The 24,978-nt window shown below is 38.9% G+C and overlaps 1 protein-coding gene across 2 annotated transcripts in view; it reads left to right on the top strand.

The window, feature by feature from the left end:
• Positions 1–24,663, top strand: part of UBA6 (ubiquitin like modifier activating enzyme 6) — a 30,729-nt gene extending 6,066 nt beyond the window's left edge. For both annotated transcript variants that reach the window (XM_063335706.1, XM_063335705.1), the window contains exons 7-34: positions 441–552; positions 1,646–1,726; positions 2,340–2,462; positions 4,325–4,448; positions 5,660–5,763; positions 6,552–6,614; positions 7,644–7,720; positions 8,456–8,522; positions 8,927–9,070; positions 9,757–9,824; positions 10,101–10,179; positions 10,384–10,464; positions 10,837–10,914; positions 12,199–12,380; positions 12,962–13,067; positions 13,976–14,065; positions 14,176–14,256; positions 14,870–14,998; positions 15,909–15,960; positions 16,066–16,129; positions 16,986–17,055; positions 17,722–17,793; positions 18,961–19,078; positions 19,819–20,012; positions 20,653–20,780; positions 21,573–21,660; positions 22,035–22,129; positions 24,444–24,663. In XM_063335706.1, coding sequence (XP_063191776.1) covers positions 441–552; positions 1,646–1,726; positions 2,340–2,462; positions 4,325–4,448; positions 5,660–5,763; positions 6,552–6,614; positions 7,644–7,720; positions 8,456–8,522; positions 8,927–9,070; positions 9,757–9,824; positions 10,101–10,179; positions 10,384–10,464; positions 10,837–10,914; positions 12,199–12,380; positions 12,962–13,067; positions 13,976–14,065; positions 14,176–14,256; positions 14,870–14,998; positions 15,909–15,960; positions 16,066–16,129; positions 16,986–17,055; positions 17,722–17,793; positions 18,961–19,078; positions 19,819–20,012; positions 20,653–20,780; positions 21,573–21,660; positions 22,035–22,129; positions 24,444–24,579 — 2,806 coding nt within the window. In that variant the 3' untranslated portion in view covers positions 24,580–24,663. The remainder of the gene's footprint in view (positions 1–440; positions 553–1,645; positions 1,727–2,339; positions 2,463–4,324; positions 4,449–5,659; positions 5,764–6,551; positions 6,615–7,643; positions 7,721–8,455; positions 8,523–8,926; positions 9,071–9,756; positions 9,825–10,100; positions 10,180–10,383; positions 10,465–10,836; positions 10,915–12,198; positions 12,381–12,961; positions 13,068–13,975; positions 14,066–14,175; positions 14,257–14,869; positions 14,999–15,908; positions 15,961–16,065; positions 16,130–16,985; positions 17,056–17,721; positions 17,794–18,960; positions 19,079–19,818; positions 20,013–20,652; positions 20,781–21,572; positions 21,661–22,034; positions 22,130–24,443) is intronic.
• The last annotated feature ends 315 nt before the right edge of the window (positions 24,664–24,978 follow it).

Raw genomic sequence — 24,978 nt, 5'->3', positions numbered from 1 at the left:
CTTGGTTCAGTTTTACCTCAAACCAGGGCAGTGCAGTGCCCAAGTAGATATTGGGGGAAGTCTAGGTTGATGCTGGCTTTCTGTCTGAGTCAAACATTTCACTTCTTGCAGTTGGGAGCTTGTAAAGTTAATAGTGGGGGCCAGGGTGCATTTCTTCCTTGGGCTTTCTCAGACACCTATGCGAGACTAGAAAACAGCATGACACCAGAGCATCAGTGAGTCCTGTTGTATATTGGACAGAGCTGTTTTCCTCAGATCTGCTAGGAATTTAAGTGTGAATAAATGAGTTGGTGGTTATTGCCTGGGTTTTTTTTTTTTTTTTTTTGCCTGGAGACACCTGTAGGGAATGTGTGGTATGAAATTCTGTATTGAAAATACCATTTTGTAGATGCATAAAAAAAGAGTTGCTGTTTGAAACTTTTAAGTTGCTGTTCTTTCAGGGCTGAGGCCACACTTCATCGTATTGCAGAACTCAATCCATATGTCCATGTAGCAGCATCAACTGTGCCACTAGATGAAACCACAGATCTGTCTTTTCTAAAGCAGTACCAGGTATGTCACTCTTAAAGCAGTTTTATGTGGTATTTTGCTCAGAGCAAACAACTTGGATTTTTTTTATATAAGTAAATAAAATTAAAAAAAATTTTGAAGTACATTTTGAGATGATGTAAAGAAAGAAGTAGGTCTTGTATTTGAACTAATGAAATGGTCATGCTTGTTTGTTTTTTTTTTACAGGGGTGGTTTTGTATTCCTACCATTTTCTTATGACACTTATTATGGAATTCACTATGACAATAAGTGATATAGCCGTACAGGTTTTTTTTTGCTGTTCAGAGGTGAAACTGTGACTTTTTTTTGCAGCTATGTAGCACAGACGTTTTGTATGTGTTTTGTCTGCTGTATTCCAGGCAGTAGAAATTCAGGCTATATAATTAGAAAGATCACTTATGTATGTATCTAATGAAACGTAAGCTCCTCTGTGGTGGAATGAGGATGTTTTCAGTTGTTCAGTCAGCTGTCTCCTCCCTGTGTGCATGGCTCAGGCTGAGTTGGGAACTTTTACTGTGTGGTTATCGGTTATACCCAAGCTCACCAAGTTTCTGAATGTCCCAGCTATAATAAGCTATGTATAACTGAATGGGATGCAGGGCATGTGCCTTGTAACCCAATACTATCCTAAACTTTAAAAGAATGCTTGCAGAAACTGTATGTCTGCAATTTGATGAGCACCAGTACTTGAAGCTTGTGCAGACTTCTTGGTATGCTCTGATGAGCATCATTTGTGTTTGTTTTGCTAACTTTAGTCTTAAAATTCAAGATCTACATTCTCTCTGAGATTATCCATAACCGTTTTGTAAGTATTCTAATTAGGTTTTGAGCTTCGCAGCTGCAGTAAAAAAAAAAAAAAAAAGCGGGAATTTGCTGTTCCTGTTCTTGCTCATCTTCTTTCCAGAACTTGTGGAACAGTAACTTGTCTGTTCTGATGTGTAATGAGAAAACTGACTCAAGACTGCTTTCTCTGTTTATGTGTGGGGGAGAGGAATCAGGACACCTGAGTAACTTACTGTTAGTACTACTTTTTCCATAGCCTGAAGATGTTGATTGCTTCCAGTGTCTTAGATTTATTTCTGTTCTTGTTCGCAGTGTGTCATATTGACTGAAGTAAGTCTGTTGCTGCAGAAGAAGATTAATGACTTCTGTCACGCTCAGCAGCCACCTATTAAGGTAATGTAAAAAATTAAGCACATGAATAATCTGTACAATGAGCATTCTGGACCTCCGGCATGTTCCACACAGAAATGGAGAAAGCTGGTTATGAAGTATATAGTTCTATGCAGAGAGCATGTTGATGGATCAGTATGAGATTTTGGGAGTACGATGCTGCTACTCTGTACGTACGTCTGCTGTTATTTAGATATCAGCCCAGATAACCGTAGCTTTGTTTTTAAAAAAAAATAAAAAATAAACAACACAAAACCAAAAACCAGAAACAAACCACAAGAAGTTCTGTTAAAGAAATAGTTTTCCCTGTTAACTCATAATTGTCCTGAAAGAACGTGCTGAGACCGAATGTAACAGTAGTAGAAATGGCAGTATTTCACTATTTCACTGCATATTGGTGTGATTCCTGTGTTTTGTGTTCGGGTTTCTGAAGTGCTTATGCAGGTTCAAAGTCTGTCATGAATGCTGTGCTATGTAGTCAGTGGCCTGGGTGCACGTGAAAAGTTTCTGCTGTAGAAGTTAAACCTGCTAGCCTTGGACAAGGTTGAATGTGAGAGGTCATTCCTTTGGCTTGTGCTGTTTTAGGGATACTCATGATTTTTACATTCTGTTGTAGTTTATCAGTGCAGATGTATATGGAATGTGTTCACGATTGTTTTGTGACTTCGGTGATGAATTTGAAGTGTTGGATACAACGGGAGAGGAGCCAAAGGAGATCTTCATTTCAAATATAACACAAGTAAGGAATAGAAGTCATTGTGCTGCTTTAATTTTTTTTATAACGATTCGTTGTTGGCCATGTGACCAGACAGAGTGTTTCACTTCAACAGCCTGCTAAGCAGTTGAAAATTGGCTCTATAGCAGAGGCAAACAAAGTTCATTCTTGTGTCAGTGATAAGGTGCTAACATTGTAGAGCATACTGATGCCTCCTGGTCACTGCGTACAATGTAACAGCACAATATTGAGTCGTCTTTTTTGAGAGGGAGAGAGAGAGAAACAAACCAGGAGATACAGAGAGAATAGGACACAGCCTTGGTGTGGGAATAGGTTAAGCCTTTTCGGGAAGCCTTGAAATAGGCATGAAAATAGCCCCTTTTTATGAGAAACTGCAGCACATATAGAGGAGGACTACTGGCATGATCAAGGGGATTGAGAGCCTGCTTTGAAAAGAAATTTCAGTGTTTGTTTTAACCTATTAAAGCAGAGGTGACAAGAAGAGGATATTATTGCTAATACTTCCAGTGCAGAATGTCCAGATATCCATTTGATCTTGCATTGTTGTTTTATAAATGGAAACAACTTTATCTCCTTCTTTCAACTCTGGAAGTCCAGATCCAGACTATAGCCTCACAGCAAGTCTTCTGTCATATCTCCAGTTTAGATGTAATAATAACCCAACTGGAAGGGGTTGTATAGCAAGTTAGGTTTGATATGAATTAAAGCTCACGATATGATGATTTGGGTAGCCTGTTCTTTGATATCTTTAAAAGGTAATGGGTGATTGATTGTTCTCATTAATTACATAAAGAGTACAGTTATGTTTCATGGCTTGTGCTGATTGCCTGCCAAGTCAAGGAATGAATATATATCTGTGTGTCTATATATCCTGTGATTCATAATCTGATACTTAAGTTTAGTTGTATCTTGCTTCCACTCTTTGAAGTGTAAAACTGACTGGAATTACAAGTCAATACCAAAAAACACCATGAAGAGGCTGTTCTTGTCCTGTGGACAGGGTTGAGGTGGCATTCTGTCCCTAAATCAGAGAACAATTTTCTGTGGTCAAACTCATTTGCCATTCTCCGTGCCACAGAGAATAATGTAGTCCACAGTAATTAACTTTCATGCTACTTAACTGAAATCTTTCTAATATTGGAAGCTCAAGAAGGGATAGCAGGAGGCTTTATAGGCCAGGCTTGCTTGCAAGTCCACTGCGTTACAGCCTGAGCTGCACCATAAGGTCTTGATGAGACATCTTCTGACTGCAGAGGGGTCTCTGTGTGCATGGGAGGTTGGCATGGCATCCTGTAGCGTGATGAGATGTTGTCTGAGTTGTCTGCAAGTGCAAGCTTGGTTGTTTGTGATCTGCTTGAGGCTGTGGTTTTCCTGTATTTAAGGACGTCCAGCTTTGTAAGCTTCCTAACTTTTAAGAATGAGTTTGGGGTGTCCTTTTTAAGATTAGATGGAAAGGAAGCATGGAGTAATAAGGACCATTCACAAGATTTTATTTCTTAATGTCTCTAAAAATTTCTTTGTCCAGGTAGTCTATTTCAGGTTTGAGAAAAGGAAATAAATTTGCTACTACTTCACAACAGAACAATGAATTTGACTGCTAAGAACTAACAAATGCAGTTTGCTAACATGCTGAGAACTGTAAGAGGTAAAAAGGAAAGTGTCTGTGTCATGAAAACACTGTTAAATTGAAAAACCAACAGAATTGAAAAAGTTATAGGTAACTCCCTTGTTATGGCAGAACTGAGGTGCTAAAAGTATTAGAGGCTGCAGTTGCAATAGCCAAAATGCTGTCTGTCTACGATGAAGCATGACTCCTTTACCCAAGACACTTTCCTCCTTGCTAACTTTGCCATTTTCACTTTCAGTCAAATCCTGGTATTGTCACTTGCCTTGAAAATCATCCACACAGGCTTGAGACAGGACAGTTCTTAACCTTTCGGGAAGTTAATGGAATGTCATGCTTAAATGGATCCACACACCAAATAACAGGTAAACTGAGTAAACTGTTGCTTACTTATTTGCAAGGTTTTTATTTTTTGGCCTGTTTTAGCCACTGTAGTGTTAGTTACTGTAGCCAGAGGACTGCTTGGTTGTGCAGACCTCCAGTGAGCTTGCACAAAAAAAAGGCTTTCTGGTGCACTGATCTTCCTTGTGTTGCCTTGACTCCGTTTCCATTTAGTGAAGTCTTTCCAAACTCATCTTGCTGTGTAAGGAGCAATGGAAACTCTCAGCTAGTGGAAACAAGTTGGCAGCCTCTGAGGTTACCGTCATTAGTTTGCTGACAAACCTGTTTTGTTTTTTTGAGGGTCCAGTAATGCCTGTGCTTCTGTCATGGTTTTGGACTAAATTACCACCACTTTGTAACTGTTTGCCTTGTAGTTTTTTGGGTGACAATTTAAGTGTACAGCGGTGCATTGACATCACTTTGTTTCTAAGCATGCTTTTGAAGGGGTTCTCGTGATTATGTTTACCCTGCTGTGGTCTGCATCATGCATGTTCCAAGACCTACTGCTTGGTTCCTTTCGGTGCTAGGGAATTGCCCAGTTCCTAGATCTGAGTGCCTATTTTTCTGGAGCAGAAGAGAGAATGGGGGTTGGTTGGTTGTTTTCAAGTATTTTGTGCTTTGAGGGAAATACAGTACCTTTTGAAACACATGGTTGAGTCTGTTCTCTCTGAACCCTTTTGTTTTGCTAGTGCTGATGCCGTTCAGTTCCTTCCTCTTAATCAGCCCAGCTTTTGGTTTCAGTTTTCCATGAATTAACAATGTGACTTAAATGCCCCAGCTGCCCTTTTTGATTGTCTGTTGTTCTAGTCACGGGGCTAAAATCCTACTCTGAGCAATATACTGGACACTGCTGTGCACAGTCTAAATAAAACTGAGAGCGATTTCATTTTTCTTACAGAGCTGTGGTCATCGGAATTCTTGTTAAATATGCTACCCCTTTAAAAAGCTTATTTCATAACAGATCATGTGAAACTAATACTTTAGCCCAGAAACTGGCAGAGAGGGACAATCCTGTTACGAGGATCAACTGTGTTTATGCTTTCAAAGCAAGGTTGCACACTACAAAATTACAGCGCAAAAAGCATTGGCAAAACATGAGTTTATTGTACGCAGAATTGCAGTATCCAATGACACTTTTAATTATTCTAACTAATTATTAATTAATTAGTCACTGTTTATTCTCGTCACTTTACAGTGGTGTCACCTTATTCCTTCAGCATTGGCAATACGTCGGATATGGAGCCTTACTTACATGGAGGCATAGCTGTCCAAGTGAAGACGCCCAAGACGTTTTACTTTGTAAGTGTGTGCTTGGCATTACCAGGTTCTTAAGTGTTAATGGTCTGAGCACTGGAAGCGGAGTTCAGCAGATACATGATTTCGTTACCCCTAATTTGGGTTCACACTAATTCTGTTGGGTAGGAATGGCAAAACTGATTTAGTAAACCATAGAGAATAGGAAAGATTTCAAAGTTGCCTGCTGATATAGAGGGGGGAAAAAAAAATATGGGCATCCTATCCCTGTACTTATGGGGACTCCATGAACGTCTATGAATGTGGTTTCTTGGTGGCCTTCTGAGAGGAAGGAACAGTTGGATAAGAGGAGTTGCAAGCTGCATTGTGCTGCGTGCTTTTCTGGGTCCGCAGAAAGTAGATCTTGACTGCCCTCAAACCTTCTGAAAAGCTGGGAGTGAGGACCAGCTGCTTCTGATAGGAGAATACACAGCTCAGTATCTTGTCTCTCTGAAGCGGTATCTTCCTGTTCTTCCTGAGTGTGGAAGTTCCACAAGCAAACAGCCAGTTGTGTATGAAATCTTTGGTAGCCAACCTCAAAGCAGTTTAAGTGATGGATCTTGCCACTAGGATGTGAACTACCTCTCTGATTATTTTTGATTGGCAAAACTTGCAGTAGATGATTATTTTATGCATCTTTTGTAGCATTAATAATTGAGAGAGTAATAGCAATACTAGTAAGAAAGGATATTTGGTTCTTAAGTCTCTCCAGGAAGAGTATTGTTTTGCCCGGTAGCAGTGACTGTTGTGTCCTTAAAGTGGATGTGTTGTTACCATGAATTCTACTTTTCCAGGAACGGTTGGAGAAGCAGATAACAAATCCATTATGTCTTGTTGCGGATTTTAGCAAGCCTCAGGTAATTAGCATGCGGGATTTGGGCATAAGTGCTTTAATGTTAAAACTACATGGAATGTAATCTGCAGCTTTCTGTGTAGAACAACTTAATTTCCTAATTCTATTCTGTAGTAGTTAAATATTAGTTTAAAGTGTGAAAGAAGAGTTGAGGTATCAGTTTGTGTGGTCACACAGAATATATATTATGGTTTAGATCACCACAGAGGCTTGTTATCGTTGATTTGCACCAAGTATGTTGTAAATGCATAGCTCGGCCACCTCTGCCGTTTAAAATCTCAGTTTTTAATAAGTGTAAATTTTGTAAGCGACACAATGGTTTTTTTCATGTATCTAATGATGTTTGGTTGATAAAAATGACACTGGCATCAAAGCTGGGATAGTCAGAAAAAGGGGATCATAGGTTGGTGGGAAACTGGAGTTAACAGTCTAAGAATAATTTTTCTTTTTCTTTGGAAAAAATTACTCAGAGGTATTTTTAAAATCTGAAAGGAAGCTAACAGTATTTGCCTTTAACACAATTTTAGTTAAGTATTATGGACATGCGAAGCGTGTCAGTCTTAGACTCGTTAAAATTTTAAACTAAAAATGTTCGTGTAATCACTTTTTGTTTGATTGATGATGTAAAGTCTGACTTGCCTGTTTGATTCTTAATACTGGACTTTGGTATGGGTATTTGGCAAAATGCAATGCATTCTAATGTGTAGTTAAAAGAAGATTTTACTGCGTTTTCCAATTTCAGCACTAAATTCTTTTGGGGACTCTTTAGTTGGACTTAGTTGAAGCAGGTGCTGAAAGTGCATGAAGGATATTCCGCTACCACTGAGTAATACTTTATAATCCCAGTTTGTAAAAAAACATTAGTGTAAGGTATTTCAAATTCACTTTTTAATGCTATTTAAAAACTTTTTTGTAGCAGTGTGGTTAAGAGACAGGGAAATGAAGTGGTAACATAAGAGTTCAAATAGTTGCTTTTGTTTCCTTCTGTTTTCTCGAGCTTGTAACTGCTCAACAGCTATTGTTGTCTTAACAGGCACCTTTGCAGATCCATGTTGCCATGCTTGCCTTGAACCACTTCCAGGAGAACTTTGGTCGCAGACCTAACATTGGGTAAGGCAGAAGTCTTGTGTCTGCTAAGCCTTGAATCAGACAGAACTCTCCTTTTGTTGTAGTTACTGGTTTGATGTGCAGCAGGGTACCTTGTCTGTCTGGTACTTAGTAGATGACATAGAAGAGAGAAGTAGAAACCTAGATGAAAAATGTTGCCTAATGCATGTCTTGTTTGTAAAAGGGCTTTCCCAATATAGCAATGGCACTTTCTGGGCCCAGGTAGACAGAAAATGCTTCTGGAGGAAGTCTTTCTCTGTTCCTTTTTTTTTTTTTTTTTTTTCTTTTCACATCGTGGGGGTAATATGGAAAAGTTACTTCAGTGATTCCTGAATTACCCTGTAGCTTAAGGATTTAAAAAAAAAAAATGTCTGAAGGGTTTGGTTTTTTTTCATTTGCAGTAATATTTTTTTTTTCAGCTGTGGTTCTTGATGTGCATAATTTTGAGTTAAATTGTTAGTTAAATTACTAACTAAATTAATTGAGTTAAATTACAAGAGAAAACTACTTACAAAGTATAAATCTTAAGACTGGACTTGCACATGGGCTTCTCCACTAAGAGTCCTGTTCTTGAGCTAACTGTAACATTTAGAAGTGTATCTTTAATCTTCACTGTTAAAACCAATATAAATTTCCAACCTCTTCCTACTGTATCCAGTGCCTTTTTTTCTCTGTTAAATGTGTTTCTAGAAGGACTCTGGAATGTTTAAGTTATCATTATTGTTTCTACCCTGGTAGATGTCTTCAAGATGCTGAAGAAATGCTGAAAATAGCCATGTCCATAAGTGAAACACTGGAAAACAAAGTGCGTAAGGAATCATTGTCGTTATCAGTCATTTTTGATGTGCTCATTTACTTGCCTAAAGGTCATGCTTTATTTGTTGGTCCTTGTTCTGGTCTTTGTGTACATCTTTAGATGGATCAGTTGGCTTTCTGAAGTGAGGAAACAGAACGGTGTTTCAGCACAGGTTCAGCCGAACGTTCACCTGACACGAAAGCTGAATCCTGTGGCTATGTGAATCCATTTTTTAGATAAATGCATATTAAAAGTACAGGGTATGCAGTGGATCTGTCTTGGCTGGAAACCTTTTTGCTAATCAGAGTGAAACAATTTGTCTGTCTCTTCTGAAAAACAATAGTCTATGAAACTGTCAAGCACTGACTTGCTTGACTGAATGGATAAATGTGTTGTTATGTCTTATTTTTCAGCCTCAGGTGAATGGAGATGTAGTGAAATGGCTGTCTAGGACTGCTCAGGGATTTCTGGCTCCTCTGGCTGCAGCAGTGGGTGGTGTTGCTAGCCAGGAAGTCTTGAAAGCAGTAACAGGAAAATTTTCTCCGTTGCAGCAGTGGGTAAGGCTGTCTTTGGGTTTGGATCTTTATTTTGGCAACGATGTTACAAATGTATGGTTGTGTGTAACTGCTGTATGATCAAAATAGACTGAACAACTTCTATAATGGGGGGAGGGGGAAAGATTGAGACTGAATTTAGGAAAAAAGATAATGTTTTTAGGTGTACAATAAAAGTGCAGCCAGTTTTAGTTAAAATTTTTGTATTTGGGGTTCAGACACCCCATTCTGTTTTCCCACAAGCAAGGAGAGCTTTGGCTTGTCAGTGCATGGCTGAAAAGGTGTGATGTAGTCCAGATGCCAGTTCAAGCTACTGTATGTAAGAGCAGTGCTGTCACTCTCAGGGTGAGTGTTAGAATAAAGTTAGATTTTAAAACTTCACAGTCTAATTTGGAGGGGTAACTGTCAGAAGTCAAAAGTTTGCAGCTCGTGTTTCAACAAGCTTTTTTTCCCGTCGGTGTCCAGGTGCTTTTGCCTGTCCACTAAAACGGTGAAGTGAACTGTAGGGAGCTGAATGCTGTATAGTCTTCCACTGACAGTAAAAACTTAGTGCTTCTAAATTTCTAGCTGTGTTGTACATAGAAAATATTTACTTCACTTTTTAAACGAAAATAACATGAATGTTTTTCACAGGTTTTTATTAGTTTTTCTTTTCTTTTTTACAGTAGTTTTTCTTTTCTTTTTTACAGCTATATATAGATATGTTAGACATTGTAACACCTCTAGAAAAAATGGGCACTGAAGAATTTCTCCCACGGTAAATATAACTACAATCTGCTGTTTTATGTGTTGCTCATACCTGAGTCTCAAGCAGGCACAGAAGATGTCTTTTAAAGTTAGTTCAGTGCTGTTTGCTGGAGGGACGGGCTTGGGGTTGAGAACATGTGTCATTTGAGCATGGGAGGACTAGGAATTATAGGGGACTCTGTCTGATTTTCTTAGTTCATGTCGAAGTGCAGTTTGGCATCAATGACACTACTGTGATAAATGACAACTTACTAGTCTTCTGGTTTTGTCTTCTATGCCTGCATAGAGGAGATAGGTATGATGCCTTGAGGGCTTGTATTGGAGACTCTCTGTGCCAGAAGCTGCACGATTTGAATGTTTTTTTGGTGAGTATGACGTTGTTACACTTTCTGCACGTGCTTTGTCAATACAGCTAATATCCACTGTCTTCAAAATAATGAGAGCTGCTCTGATGGCATGTGCCACTGCAGAATAAATGGCCCAAAATTGTAATGGGAGTTGTATATTTTACTTTATCTTCTTCATGGTTTTCATTTACGTTTCTGACTCTAAAAATGTCATTTGTTTAGGTTGGCTGTGGAGCTATAGGCTGTGAAATGTTAAAAAACTTTGCGCTTCTTGGTGTTGGTACTGGGCAAGACAAAGGATTGGTAAGTCACCTGTTAACCTTGCTTTGCTAATTAAAAAGTAATGTGGCAAGGAATAATACAATAATTAGATTACTTAAAATATTAACATCTAAGCCTTATTTCAGGTTGATCTCTGTGCAGAGGGTAAGATGGTCTCAGCACAGAGTGGAAGTAGTGTGCAACTGGAAGCAGAATACACTTGTAGCAGTCTTGCTGTATTTGATTTTTAAAACAAAATTTAATGAGTTGGTATTGGCAGAGCTGTTAGCCACAGTGGATACCAATAGGAGTACTTTGTTTTGACAAGTTTCTGTAGAGATTTCATCAAGATTATTGCTCAGTGCTACACTTAAATTGTGACTTCAGCTGTTGCTTTTGCCCCTTCTGACTTAGGTGACAATTACAGATCCAGACTTGATAGAGAAATCCAACCTGAACAGGCAGTTTCTTTTTCGACCTCATCACATACAGGTAGGCTTTCTTGTTCAATAAACTTTCTGGACTGTTGTTCTGTTTCCCTGTCCTGTGTCCCCACCAAGAGCTGAACTTGTGAGTGTATGTACTTCTGTCCAGAAAAGACTTAAAGGTTGTAATAAAATCCAGTATCTTTTAAAACAATACCTAGAACTATGTTGGCATCCCACTTATCGCTAGTATCAGTTGAGTAAAATTGGCTGATCTTAATTTGTAAAGTCTGATCTTAATTTGTATTGGTGTCTTTGACTAAGAAAATCTCTTGAACTTGAGAATCGGATGAGGAATACTGTATTGCATAAGAAGCTGCCATGGGTTAATATGCCAGAAATGCTTTACTATACCATCAAAATTTGCGGAGATTAAACAAAACAACAAAAAATAGATGGCACTGGCAGAAGTACTCTCAATAGAAGAGCTACTGCTGATGGAACTTGACCAAAGTTGCTATCTTCTGACATAATTCAGTCTTCATTAAGCTGGTAAATAGCTTGTCAAAAAAAAAAGTACATTCAGTAAATTCGTCATACGGAAACTGTTAATTCCTTAGAAGCAGAGAGAATATCCCTGTAATTGCAAACACAGCACAAAATAAAAAAGTGGCTCAGAACTTGACAGCAATGGGGATTCCCCTGCCCCAAACTGAGCAGCTGAGTTTTTTCTGCCTCCTGTTTATGTCTAGCAAATCTGGGAACAGATTGCATTTTGAATGGATAAATAAATGGAAGGTGAACTTTGCAAGCTTTCAGAAGCCACGCGGTCTTGAGTTTGGCTGTTCTAAGTGCTGATCCCTAGATAACTGAATGTAGTATGGCTAGAAGTGTCAGGTAGGTTAAGAACTCTATTTCAGTTTAGCTTCTGAAACTGGCTTTGCGTGGAATGCAGTAATGTGATTATTCACAGGTGTTTTATGTCTGTGCTGCAGAGACATAGTCACAGTAACTAAGGGGTTTATCCTCTGACAGTCGTGAACTGCTCCTTTCTTATGGCACTTCGAGAGCATGAGAGACAGCATGTGGCATCCATTTCAGTTACTCGATACATTTCTGCTGCACCATTTAAGTGCTTTCACCTTGTGGTCTCTGACACCCTAAATAAAACTAAATTAATAAGATATTTATAAATGAGGAAGATATATAATTAAAGAATTTCCTTTATTATATGGTTTGCATACTAACATTTCCGTCAGTAAATTGTTGTCTGATCAGCAAATGAAGTCGATGTTTCTGTGTCCCAGATGTTCTTTATCTGAATATTGTTGATACGTATTTATACTTTCAGAAACCTAAAAGCTATACTGCAGCAGAAGCAACTCTGAACATCAATCCTTGCTTAAAGATTGACTCATATATTAATAAAGTTTGTCCAGCCACTGAGAACACTTACAGCGATGAATTCTATACCAAGCAAGATGTGATTGTGACTGCTTTGGACAATGTCGAGGCAAGGAGATACATTGATAGGTAGGTTGTGGAAAGGAGGTGAGGGCTGCTTTTCATGTTCTTATGTGGACTCTGCTTTTCTATTCTTAATCTTCCTGATCTGTGACTGCCTATACGATCCAATAGCAAATTGCTCCAGATTTATCTTACTGCTTTATAGGGATGCTGGCTGAGGGGAGGAAGGGATGGAACTCATGGTGGAAACCAACTCTGCTGCTCTGTGGCTGCTACTGTTCACATGGCAGAGAGCCTTGGAGTGAGTGCTTGGAAATAAATAGGTGTGAAGGTCTGATGAGGGGGAAAATACTGTGGCAGTCTTAAGGTTGAATTATTTATGCGTAAGAATATATATTTAAATTATAAGTAGAGATGTTTACATTTAAAAAGAATTAGTAATGCTCCTAATCCAGGTAGGGTTAGGTATCCTGATGGAACTTGAAATAGCGCTTCTTATTTAATCTCTTCTTTTCCTGAGTTTGATGTAAGCTTTCCACTCTTCTAAAGGTGCCTAGAGTCAATTCTGGTTACGCTCTGGTAATGTCTGCAAGGCAAGAGTGTTGTGATTACACTGTATTCTGATACTCTGTGTCTTTCCATGTCAGTCGTTGTGTAGCAAACCTGCGTCCTCTTATAGACTCTGGAACTATGGGAACAAAAGGACACACAGAAGTTATTGTGCCACATCTGACAGAGTCCTATAATAGTCACGTAAGTGTTTTAAGACCATCACTTACCTTCTGTAGCTAGTCCCATAATGCCCTCTGATTCTTTAATCATTTATGTATCTGTCTAAAATAAGTGGCATATTTGAGTTGTTGAAGATCAGTACTATTAGGAAATAATTACTTACTTGGTTTCTGAAGAAAAGCTCACAGGATATAAAATCTGAGCAGATTGAAGATACCATGTCTGCTACCTAGTGGATGATTACATCTAGGCCAATAATTAAAAGCAACTACTATATGAATTATGAAACACAACGTTTGGAAGTTCTAATTCTGAAGCATTTCCAAGGGACTGGCTGTTGTTGTTTTGGGTTTTTTTCTTGAAAACTCTATTCTAAATAAGAATCTAGTCCCACAGTGGCATTGCAAACGGGTTTGGAAGAGGGAAATGAACCTTCAAAATCTTGCAGTATCCCTCTGTTTAAGTTCTTGTGAAATTGCCATTAAAAGGTAGAAAGTCACTGGTGGAGAACACCATGAAATGATGCCATGTGGACACAGAGACAGGGTTTTGAGCATCCTAACAGTCTTGCTAGAGTCCACAAAGAAAGAAGCCTTTCTGGCCTTGAGTGAAAGCGCGTATTTCGTGTTGAGAGTGTATGGGAATGTGAACTGCACATCTTCTGTAAGCTGGCTTTTTCTTCTGTTGTTTGTGGTTCAGAATTCTGTTTTGCTTTCCAGTGTTGAGTTTAGACTATTCTTCATAAACAGGAAGTGATACGTTAGTATTCATAAAACAAATTTTGTTCCAAGCAAATATGAGCCACCTTGTATTTTATAACAGTGGAGTTTAAAACTTATGTAGTCTAGAAATTCTTGGTGCTATTATAAGCAATAAGCTTTAATAAGCCTTCATTTACATGCATTACACACAACTCTCCTTAATTACAGCGGGATCCACCGGAAGAAGAAATACCTTTTTGCACCTTAAAGTCTTTTCCAGCTGCCATTGAGCATACAATACAGTGGGCAAGAGATAAGGTAAGGGAATAAGCTTACTGGTGTTCAGCATAACTAAATGTGTATTTGGAAAGGTGGGGGATCTGATACACTTCTTGCAAAATGCCATATTTGTTCTTTTTATTTTCTAGTTTGAAAGCTCATTTTCTCACAAGCCTTCATTGTTTAACAAATTCTGGCAAACCTATCCATCTGCAGAAGAAGTTTTACAGGTAGGGGAGTGTTGCCAGGGTAAAATACAGGGTTTAAACTAATGCTTTGTGGATTTTGTTTCTGTTTAAGTTCAGTGAGATTTGGGTTATTTTCTGACTTTATTCAGAAAACTTGCAGACTTATTTGGCCAAGTCATTAGTCGCTCTTTCATGGTGTATTCTGGTGTGTCTCATAATTAAGATCCAAAGCCTCATGCATGGGCTGCTTCTCTAGCTCATGTGTGCTCTGTACATAATGTAGAATATCAGAAATACTGAGGCACTGCTAGCGAGTGTATAGTAGATGTCACACTGATGTGCAACCAGCCGGGAAAAATGAAGGCAAGACTTAGTTTCAAATGAATTCAACTATGTAATAAATTAGGCTCAATTGCTTAATATCTTCTCTCGTAAGCCTATAATGGCCTATGGTCCATAGGACTGAGTGGAAGTACATCACGTAGACCACAGCACATGGGGAAAAACCCAGTGGAGAAGATCACATAAAGGATAATATTTCACAAAGTGACCCCTTGTTTCCTTTTGCCTATAACTTATTAAAACATATTTACTGTTTGACTGGATTGGGAATCTTTGTCTGCTTTAACATTTTCATGTTTCCTTCTCTACCTAGAGAATAAAATCAGGGGAGAGCTTAGAAGGCTGTTTTCATGTTATTAAAACACTTAGTAGAAGACCCCGAAGTTGGACTCAATGTGTGGAACTAGCAAGAGTAAAATTTGAGAAGTACTTTAGCCATAAGGTAGGTAGGACCTGGAAATGCGGTGGCACTAGACTGATGAGGATTTTTGAAAATTTGGTAGCCCTAATAACTAGGTGTCCAAGTCTTTGCACTCGCTTCCATCTCTTCATAAATAATGAACTGTGCTTGATACTTAAAAACGTGTAGCACCTTTAAGTCTGGTTTATTAACTGACTCCTGGTCACTCTGTTAAGTACTCTCCATGCAGTTTTAGTGGCATTTTTCCAGCTGACTAGATACTGTGTTTTTTCTAGAGCAACGGGATTGTCAGATGTCTTTTAGTAAAGGACAGTGGCTTTTTGTTTCCCCCACTAAACTTTTGTTACTGAACTCATTTTCATATCCCTCGTTTTCTGAAAGATGTCACAGAAAGGTTGGCTGAAATAAGAGCCAGTCATTCTGAGAACCTGGTCCACAGTGTTGCTTAAAGTGTGTGTGTGTGTGTGTCACTTTGTAGGAAAGATGTGATCATGATGTTGCGTGTGTAAACATATCATATGTGTGCATATGGAAGCCTTGGTGGTAGTTGTCACATTGAGACAACATTGCACTCCCAGTTGTGAATCAATATGCAAGAATCCTAAAGTGACAACAGGGTGGGGGGAATGCTTTGCTTGTTAGGTTAATTGTCTGTCTTGCACTTCAGACAGATGAGGTGATATTGTCATCTTTGTCCTGTGAATGAATGGACAAGTCACTCTGTCTAGTAGTACTTGTTTCTTTAATCTCTCCATCTTGACACAGGCATCTTAGACTTTCTTAACTCTTTAAATTATTTCAACTACGTATTGGCACATCTTAAAAGCCGCATAAAGATTTCACATCATTACTAAAAAGAAGGCTTGATTTAGTGTGGTCACGTCAATCTGTATATGACAAATTAGTAAAGCTACTCTGACTTTTCCTTTAGGCACTTCAGCTCCTTCATTCATTTCCTCTTGATACACGATTAAAAGATGGAAGTAAGTACAAATGCCCCTTTGTGCCTGTTGTGAATTCATGGCATATGTCATTCGTTGCTGTTCCTGATTCCTTAGGATTTCATCTTAAGTCTCTCTTCTTACCAGGTTTGTTTTGGCAATCACCAAAGAGGCCGCCTTTCCCAGTGAAGTTTGAATTTAACGATCCTTTGTAAGTATGGTACTGCCACTGATATGTTTTATAGCATCCTATAAGTGCAAGGCAAAGGCTTATATACCACTAGAAGTTGAACTGGTATTTGATAAGTACTAGTGCACAGGCTTATGCTGTGGCTGATTCAGTGAACTGTCTCATACTTTCACTGCAGGTAACTGTCACTGACATGGGATTGGAGGGTGCTGTGGGAAGTTCTGACAACATCTAATGTGAAATGGCTTAGAATAACCCATTTCATTTATTGTGTGACTATAGAATTACGGAGTTCTTGCTGTTGTACACCCCTGCCCTCCTCATGAAATGCAGGATGTGCCAAATTAAATTGACTACCTAAAATGACCTAGTGGAGGGACCCCTTTACTTCTTCACGATTTGAGTCTGATCTAGATGGCTTGGGTATTACAGATAACTTTAAAAATTTATGTGGTGAAGTATTGCAAAAGCCTTTATCTGCTGCATATCTACACCTGCTTTGAGAAACTGTCTGGATCGCCATTTTTAGTTTGGGTGAAAATTGAAATGATGGCAAATATCAAAGTATTTCTGAAGTGAAGATTTTCATTATCGTATTGATGGCATGTGAGCGTTTGTAGTTGTTTTCTTGACTGCAGAGGTTACGGAAATACAGTTTTCATTAAATAACTCTTCACTCCTCAAAGTTTGCTTAGTTTTGGGGAGGACTTCTGAGTGTCTCCAAATCTGTCATCTGTTTTGTACTGTGTGCGCTAAAGGGTGGAAGTTGTTTCTCTGTGTGTGTGTTTTAGACCTCTTTGAATATGACTGCAAACCTTTGGGCAACTGAAGTAAAAAACCAACCAACCAAAACCAATTATCTTCCTCTCTTCTTCAGGCACTATGGTTTCATTGTGAGCGCTGCAAAACTCTTTGCAACGGTATACTGTGTTCCTTTCACAGAAAAGGTAATCCATACTGTAACAGCGCTTGCATCGCATAGCTTGGATGTATGTGTTCAGTTTTGGTCTGATGTCCAGTTGCCAGTTCTTTCCAAGAACTGATTAAAGTGATTCTTAAAGTAATCTATCCTTCAGTGCTGGCTGTTCAGCAACTGCGTACATTTAGTCTTCTTTATTTAAATCCCTAACCTGGAGAAGAAATGAGTAGTGTATCGCATGTTTTCAGTAAGCAGTGAATTCAGGAATTCCTATTTTGATGGACCTGTTTCCTGTGCAATATAATAACTGAACTGAAAGGAGATCTTTTTAAGGCATTTTTTCAGTAAGCTATGGTCTGGGAAATTTATTTTTTTACTACTCACAGCCTCTGTATTGCTTATGCTTTGTTTCTCTTGTTACCCTTTTTCTTTTCTAATTGGATCTTCCTGTAAGTCACGTTTACACTTCTGTTCAGTTTTCAAGTGCTAGGCACTTCTCACCACTCTGGTTCAATGTGGCAACTGAAATGTCACTTGGTGTTTCAGCGATGGTGTTTCACTGAAACATCGTTGAATATTTGTGGGATTTTTTTATTTTGGTATTCTTAGAAATGTTACTGGATGTGCTTTTTTTTTGTGGGGGCCTTTTTGAGTTGATGTGAATTTAAATTGTTTTTCTTCAAAACCATAAAAGGATTTGTCAGAGGAAACTCTTTTGAAGATTATTTCAGCTGTGAAAGTACCAGAGTTCAGACCCTCAAACAAAGTAAGTATGATATTTAATTTAAAGAAACTAAATAGCGTCCCACATCTCCACTACTTCTTGCATTGATGCTGATGAGAAGTAAACAGAAATTAAAATGTGTTTTGGGGAAAGAAGAGTGTGGCATACAGGACTGCTTTAGCTTGATATAGCTAAGGTATCTATGTACCAGATACTAAATGCAAGATGTGGGGTTTTTTGCCCTTTGCAAATGATTTGTGGTAGCATCGTTTTCCATACGAGTGTGATTGTAAGTCTGCAAGCTTTTTTAAAGTTTATATGAGTCTATAACATTTTAGTAAAAGTAGTAAAATTTTACTCATAACCAACTTTAAAGCAATCCAAGATTTGTGTCAATTTGTTATTTCTTTTTAGGTAATATAAAGGAAGTGTAATTACTTTTATGTTTATTTTTGAAGTGTTAACTTCAAAACAGTGTTATTGTGCAGTGGCTAGCATTTGTCATCATTTAAAGTTAGCAAATGTTCCAGAGGGTTTTCATATTTTTTTTGCCCAGTATTAACATTTGTCTCATGAATGCTTGCCTTGTGAGACAAAACTGATGTTTTGATTCGGAATCACAGAATGGTTGAGGTTGGAAGGGACCTCTGGAGGCTGCCTGTTCCAGTCCCCTTCCTAGACCTGGTCATCAAGGACTGTGTCCCATCGGGTTTTGAATATCTGTGAAGATGGAGACTCCACAGCCTCTCTTGCCTACCTGTGCCAGTGTTCAACCATCCTCACAGTTTTGGTTGTGTTTTTTTTGTTTTTTTTCTTTAAAGTATTTTCCTATGTTTCTTAGGGAATTTTATGAACTCCAGTTTGTGCCCACAACCCCCTGTCCTGTCACTGGGAAACAGTGAAAAAAGTCTGGCTCTGCCTTCTGTACTTGCCCCCCCATCAGATACTTATACACATTGATAAGATCCCACTGAGCCTTCTCTTCTCCAGGCTGAACCATCCCAGCTCTCTCAGCTTCTCCTCATATGAGAGATGCTCCAGTCCTTTGATGATCTTTGTGGCCCTTGGCTGGACTTGCTCCAGTAAGTCTATGTCTCTCTTGAACTGGGGCGGAAAGGCTGCAGGGAAGACAGGAAATCTAGTATGCTTCACACTTGTGCTGTACCAAGTTCATGTATTTTATTACTCAAGCACTGCACACTCTTGCAGGTTGTACAGACTGATGAAACTGCAAGAAAACCAGATCATATTCCAGTTAGCAGTGAGGATGAAAGAAATGCTATTTTCCAGCTGGAGAAGTCTATACAGTCCAATGAAGCTCTGGAAAGTGAGTAGTGCAAACCAGCTTCACAGCTTAGTAACGTCTTGCAGTTGCACTGCCAGTAGTACGATGTTCAGGTCTTTGGATAAAGCAGTTCTGTAATTCTGCAAGAAGCTGATAGCTAAAGCAGAAAGCTCTAGATATCAGCTATCTGCTATCTGCCATGCAGATAACTGTCTTCATTGCTTTACATTACTTAGATTCTTGCAAGTTTTAGGGTTCTCTGTTACACTCGCATGTAACTACAACCATGATGACAGCAAGCAGGCAGCAGGGAATTGAACTCTTGAGGAGGGAAAGGGTGCTGGCTTGTTCCCAGATGGACTGAAAAAGATTCTAGTATGAGGAAGTTGAGAGTTATTACTTACAGGAATCAATCTGAAATTATCCTAAGTTGTGAAGGCTGGTAGTCTTCTCCAGCATCTTCTAGATATGTTCTTCTAGTTAAAATGAGGATGTTTGAATACCGGTTTTGTGCCTGGCCACATGAAGAGGTCATTGGGCAACTACAACACGCATGCATTTTTAGCCCGTGAACACAGGGGAAAAAGATTAGCTTAGTTCTAACCCATCCCATGGAGTGTCAACCTCTCTCTGCCATGCTACTGAGTCCATAGTGAAGTGAAGGCACCAAGCTCCAGGATGTGAATTTTTTAGTTTAAGATTCTAGATCCCTATAACTTATGTGTAAGACATCTTCAGTTTTCTAATAATAACTTTTGCTCTTTTTTTTTTTTCATGGGCAGATGACTTGCAAATGAAGCCCATCTCCTTTGAAAAAGATGATGACAGTAATGGGCATGTAGATTTCATAACAGCAGCATCAAACTTGCGAGCCAAGATGTACAACATCGAACCAGCAGATCGGTTCAAAACAAAGCGCATTGCTGGAAAGATTATTCCTGCAATTGCAACAGCTACTGCTGCAGTATCGGGGCTGGTGCGTATGCTTTTTAAAATGCTTAAAATGCATATTTCTTCTCTTACTGCTCATTGCCTAAAATCACTGTTGTCTGGATGTTGATTAACACTACCCTAACAGAGCCTCATTAAAGAAATGGGTTTATTTCAAACTTAATTCTTTTTTCTCATGTACCAATACAAAAGGTCACTTTTAGTTCTTGACGTGGTAAGCCCTTGATGCTTTTGTTTCTGATTTGCTGACCAGAAAGAGGAGCTGGAGAATGAGCATTTTGATTTGTTTTCTGCAGTCAATACTAACTTCCATCAGAGTGTCACTGACAAGAGTGGGAAGGATCTGTTCTGTAGTAGTTCACATCCATGCATCTCAACAGAACTGCATGCTTTGTGGAGGTGTCTTGAATTAAAACAATTTTAGAAGAGTCCTATATTTGGAATGCTTTTGAACATTTTAAATATTTCCATTAGCAGCAACAGAATGTATTTCTGTGGCATGTTGGGTTGCATTTCCAGATGTGATTTACTCTTCCGATTGGACAAAGGCTTCCATTAACAACTTATTCCATAGTTGCTGGCTTCTTAACTAAAGTAGTGTTGATACCACAGTACTTAAGACCTGTTTTGGTCTCATAGAAGTATGGGATTCTTATTTACTGCAGGTTGCACTGGAACTCATCAAAGTTGTGGGTGGCTACCCAGCTGATGCATACAAGAACTGTTTTCTGAACCTAGCCATTCCCATAATGGTCTTTACAGAAACTGCTGAAGTAAGAAGAACAGAAATCAGGTAGGAAGGACAACAGCAGAAGGGTGGTGTTTGGAAACCTGGTAATTGATGCTTAGAACTTGGTGAGCCATTACAACAAGTGTGAAGTTCATACAGTTATTAAATCCAGATAACCAGATTAAGGCCTTATGTGCTCGCAAAGCAGAACTATGATGGTTCATGGCCATACTCCAATTAAACTTTATAGATATTCAAGGTTGTTTTTTTGTTGTTCTTTAAACTTGGAAGATCATGAATCACTTAGTGCTTGCTATCAAACTATTATCCGTTTACCACGTACCGCTAAAGATGTACGTGATGTTCTTAGTATGGCCAAGGGTGTCCCATAATGCATTGCTCAAGAACTTCCTGTTTGGAAAATGCAACACGTACTCTTCTGTCCTAATTTTAAAAATAGTGGTTTTAAGGGCCTAGTTTTGTTTTCAGTGGAAGCTGTTGCTAGTGAGGCTTTAAAAATCTATGAGTTAGATGTGTGGGATGGCTATTAATAAACATCCTGTCTGCACGGACTGAACACGCATCTGCATCTTAGTCAGTACAAGAGCTGTTTTTCAGTAGGTCTGAAAACTCAGTGAGTTCCCCGCCAGGTACCGTGTTTACCCAGAGTTCTTACTGTCTTGTGCTTAGCCAGGTCAAAGGGCTGGAGAAAGGGCAGCAGAGAGGGAAGAGATTTTTGCTCAAGGTTAAATATCAAGTAGCTAGAAGACATAGCAGTTCTTCAATACTTGTTTAAAGGAAGTGCCTGAGTTCAGGTTCTAAAATAACAACCAACCTTTCTCTTTTTTAAAACAGAAATGGGATATCATTTACGATCTGGGACAGGTGGACAATTTATGGGAAAGAGGATTTTACTCTGTTGGACTTCATAAATGCTGTCAGAGTAAGTTCTCTGCTGTACTGGGTAATACAAGATGAGAGGAAAGGGTTTTCTTGTTTTGGGTTGTTGGTTTGGGTGTTTTTTGTTTTGTTTTTTTCTTTTATCAAGTTATTGCTCAAACGAGTAATTCTAGAAAGAATTAATGTCAACGGGAATGTCTCTAAGTGAATGCATCCAAGCCTACTTTCAAATTCTTTGTTAATTGGATTGACTCAAACGTATCTTACTAAAACTTCTGTCAACATCTATGCATTATTAAGTTTTCTGGTTGGGATCCTGTGGTTTTGAATCGTTAGTTGTAGTATTAACAGTAGTAGTATCTGCTGGCTTGTGCAGCTGTCCTAGTCCTTTAATAAGTATTAATTTGTGAATTCCAGGAGAAATATGGAATTGAACCAACTATGGTTGTACAGGGAGTCAAAATGCTGTATGTTCCTGTGATGCCAGGTCATATTAAAAGATTAAAGCTGACGTAAGTATAACTGGAAAAGGGATTGAGGGATCCAAGTACACATACAAATTATGTTCATTGGTTGTATCATAAGGACGTGTGTCTTGACAGCAATGTTTTCTCTCAAAGTGGTTGCTAGTCATTTAGTATTTGGGAAAGAAAAAAGTAATTGATTCTTTTTGAAAAAAGAAAAAAGAGTGAATTAAATTCTGTGGTGAGGACAGGAGACTTGCAAAATGCTGCTCTAACTGATGAATGCCAGAATGAAAAACCCAAAGAAGTCTGACAGTAAGTTTTTTTTTTGAGGGGAAAGAATGTACCTTGATTCAAGCAGAATAAGACTAATCAAACCTTTTTAAACTGGCTTAAAACTTGTGGTGATACTTAGCAACTTGGCTCTGAAAGAATGAGAACACTTATTCGTGAAGGAGCTAAGGTATTGGTTGCAGATTGAGATTTTGGGAAATCTGTTTGGTTCATAGTAATTCCTTGAGATTCTAGCTCACTTGAGCCCTTTTAAAAGGGCCATTCACAAGGCCTTGTAGTGCCACTCACTGACAGGAAATGGGGGTATATCAAACTGGAAGTTTGGGAGGGTGTGAGGGCAGAGCATTGGTTTTTGACTGATAGGCCTTTGCAAAGTAACAGCCAGATCTCACCCAGGTTTAGTTCTACCTTACATGTTGATTGAACTTCTTTAGCTCAAAATTTGTTCCTTGCAGCTCTTGTGAGGTATATGCTAGTCAGTTCTCACAGGCTTTCCTAGAGCAAGTAGATGCTGTAGCATTTACTACAGATTGATCAGTACTGTTTCGAAAGTCTGCTAGGAGGTAATGTCAGGCAAAGTAGTATATGTTATGGGCAAGCTACTTCAAACTTCCAGGAAGAGAAGAGCCTTTATGTTGGTACTGCTTTTAGAGTGTCTGGCATACCAAGATGTGAATTTACAGCCTAATGCAAAATGAGTTGTTTATATTCCTTCTCCCACAGTTGTATAAATAATTTTGAATGAGTGGGGAGTGTAATGAAGTCAAAGGCATGGTGCGAAGCTGCCTTCTTGTGAATATCAGGGTTTCTTATTACTGTGAGACTCGCTTCAAACTTTCCACGTAGTTACAGCAACTTGGGGTTCTGTTACAAACTATCGCGAAAGCTTTATAAGATATTTGCACAGCAAACTCGGGTCTTGCGTGTGTGTGTTCTTTGTTTTTTTTTTTCTTTAAGGTATTTTAGATCTTTCTCTTGCTGTAATATGACAAGCATTGCAAGACTGTCTTCGTTTCAGAATTACAGCATTGACTGGTGGCATGCTCCTTAAAAGCTAGTTTTAGAGACATAGTTATCTGCCTTGCTCTGTAGCCTGGGGCTTCCTCATGCAAATGGATATGACCTCAGTATCTCTGCTGAGAAGAGGCTAATGTTTTGTGTTCTTGCAAAGGAACAAGTACTTTGGGGAAAGCAGCTTTTTAACCTGCGTGCTAAAGCATAGCCAGAAGGGAAATCCTTCTCTAAGTGACCTGTGAGGAATAGAAATGAGTGACTGTATTCCCCCAGCCTCCTAGCATTTGAGCTGGCTCATGAACTAGTGCTCCGAGTTGGCAAGAAAATAATTTTGAGACATCCAAAGGTATGTAATGACAGTGAGGTTGATTGACCTACTTCATTATTTTATTGTGCAACTTTCAAGCAACAGCTGTAGCTTTTGAGACTGTAGAGTGCAAAAGGGGGAAAGTCGCACTAAGACATGACACGCTTAGCTAGTTTAAACATACATTGTGGTCATGAAGGAACAAGTGCCAGATCCTGGCTGTTTTCCCCCTTCATTGCTATTTGCCTTCAAAATTCAAGGGTTTAACAAGTCTTAACTTCAGTAGAATTACTTTCTCTCAGCACTGTGTATCTACTGTTGGCACTGGAGTGGTTCTCCCTAATAATGTATTAAAAACAGCCATTATGGCATACCAAGAACTTACTCCTCATTGATCAAAATCCCACACAGAAAGCTAACTTTGCCGTGTGCCTCAGTGGGACACCAGAAAGAAATCCCATCCAGAACTGGTAATTTTGTCTTCTCTTTTGTACTGAGCACTTGTTGGTGAACAATGTAATAGCTCACTAACAGGCTAAGTCCATCAAGAAATTGAAATACCATTTGCTGTACCTCAGGTGGAGGAACAACTTTTGTGTCAAAAGGTAGTTTATTCTCCATTTTAATCTGGTTTCTAGTGTGTTGGGCTTCATTGCTGGCAGTGAAATCCATCCTAGGCTGGCCCTGAATTCCCTCTGCCAATCATCTTTCTGGTATGTTAACAAATTGTTTTTCATTTCCTTGTAGGATGCAAAAGCTTGTGAAACCATCAGCTGATAAGAAGTACGTGGATTTGACAGTATCGTTTGCTCCAGAGACTGATGGAGAGGAAGACTTGCCAGGTCCACCAGTGAGATACTACTTTGTTCAGGAGGACAATTGATGGTAGAGACATAGAAGTCACTCCCGGACCATTTGTTCTGAAAGGAGTTTGCTAATTTTTAGCTATTAAAGATGGTACTATATATTTGGTTTTGGTGAAGCCTTAATTAAAACAGATGGTGAAAATCAGTGGCTTTGCACTGAAGACAAACTGGATTTATGTTTCATCTGCTCCTGTTTTCTTCAAACCTGTTTGTTCAAAGGAGGATTGGTCACTCCATGAGATGGAATGTCCAGTGCAGTCCTTACCTTAAAGACAAGATTGGTATTAGTTTGTGGGGAGATGAAGAAATCAAGAAGAATGGCAAAGCTAACAAATGGTCCCCATGTGCAAATTAGGCACTGCTTAGAGAAGAGTGCAGAAAATGGGGGAACTGCTGGTTTATGATACTCCTGGTGT

Source organism: Chroicocephalus ridibundus, chromosome 5 (genome assembly GCF_963924245.1).
Source record: "Chroicocephalus ridibundus chromosome 5, bChrRid1.1, whole genome shotgun sequence".
In the NCBI taxonomy this organism is placed as follows: domain Eukaryota; kingdom Metazoa; phylum Chordata; class Aves; order Charadriiformes; family Laridae; genus Chroicocephalus; species Chroicocephalus ridibundus.
The sequence above is the reverse complement of the archived record's forward strand: the minus strand, read 5'-3'. Positions and strand labels throughout refer to the sequence as shown.